This window comes from Bison bison, unplaced genomic scaffold (assembly GCF_000754665.1).
Source record: "Bison bison bison isolate TAMUID 2011002044 unplaced genomic scaffold, Bison_UMD1.0 scf7180017864383, whole genome shotgun sequence".
NCBI classification, from domain to species: domain Eukaryota; kingdom Metazoa; phylum Chordata; class Mammalia; order Artiodactyla; family Bovidae; genus Bison; species Bison bison.
Genome location: NW_011494955.1, coordinates 11,384 through 12,353, shown reverse-complemented (window position 1 = coordinate 12,353; position 970 = coordinate 11,384). Strand labels below are relative to the sequence as shown.

General features: G+C 66.3%; 1 protein-coding gene across 1 annotated transcript in view; it reads left to right on the top strand.

The window, feature by feature from the left end:
• The window catches only part of LOC105001636 (tigger transposable element-derived protein 1-like), an 8,555-nt gene that overhangs the window by 6,681 nt on the left and 904 nt on the right, over nt 1–970 (top strand). The window contains exon 4 of the mRNA XM_010858028.1: nt 15–962. Within this exon, the coding sequence (XP_010856330.1) occupies nt 15–962 (948 nt within the window). The remainder of the gene's footprint in view (nt 1–14; nt 963–970) is intronic.

The window sequence follows — 970 nt, the reverse complement described above, 5'->3', positions numbered from 1 at the left end:
GGCCCGGGCCCAAGGCCTCTAAGGACCACCTGACCTTGCTGCTCGGTGGCAATGCGGCTGGTGACTTCAAGCTGAAGCCCCTGCTGGTGTACCCCTCGGAGAACCCGCGTGCCCTCAGGGGCTGCTCCAAGGCCAGCCTGCCTGTGGTCTGGCGCTCCAACCGCAACGACTGGTTGACGCCTGTCATCTTCCAGGAGTGGTTTACTAGCTGCTTCTGCCCTGCTGTGGAAAGCTACTGTGCCAGCCATGGCCTCCCGCACCGTGCCCTGCTGCTGCTGGACAGTGCGCCCTGCCACCCTGCCCACTTGGGTGGCCTCTCAGCCCATGTGCGGGTCGAGTTCCTACCCAAGAACACGTCCACCCTGATCCAGCCCATGAACCAGGGTGTCATCACTGCTTTCAAGGCCCAGTATCTGCGCCGCACGCTCAGCCAGCTGGCCCAGGAGATGGGCGGTGCAGACCGGCCCTCCGTGTGGGAGTTCTGGCGCAGCTACACTGTCATGACTGCTGTGGACAACATCGCTGAGGCCTGGGCGGAGTTGCAGCCCGCTGCCATGAACAGTGCCTGGAGGAAGCTCTGGCCCGAGTGCGTGCTGGCTGGTGCTCCCGAGCCCAGCGCTGTGCCCCAGCTCCCCCGCAGCATCGAGACACTAGCCAGCCGCATAGGCCTGGGCGACGTGGCTGAGGCCGATGTTAGCCATCTGCTGCAGGCCCGCGGGGAGCCCATGCCCACCCCCCTGGGCACGGACGGTGGGCACGCCTGTGGCCCTCGGCTGCCCTGCCAGTGTGGGAAGGGCCTGGCCTCTAGAAGACCGGAGTCAGAGGCCACAGGGGGTGCGGAGGCCGAGGACACACTTGTGGTTGTGTTGTGCTCAGAGCACCTGGCCCGGGCCTTGTCCCACTTCGCTGCTGGCCTGCAGGTCCTCTCAGAGAACGATCCCAACCGGGAGCGCAGCCTGTGGGTGGCCCG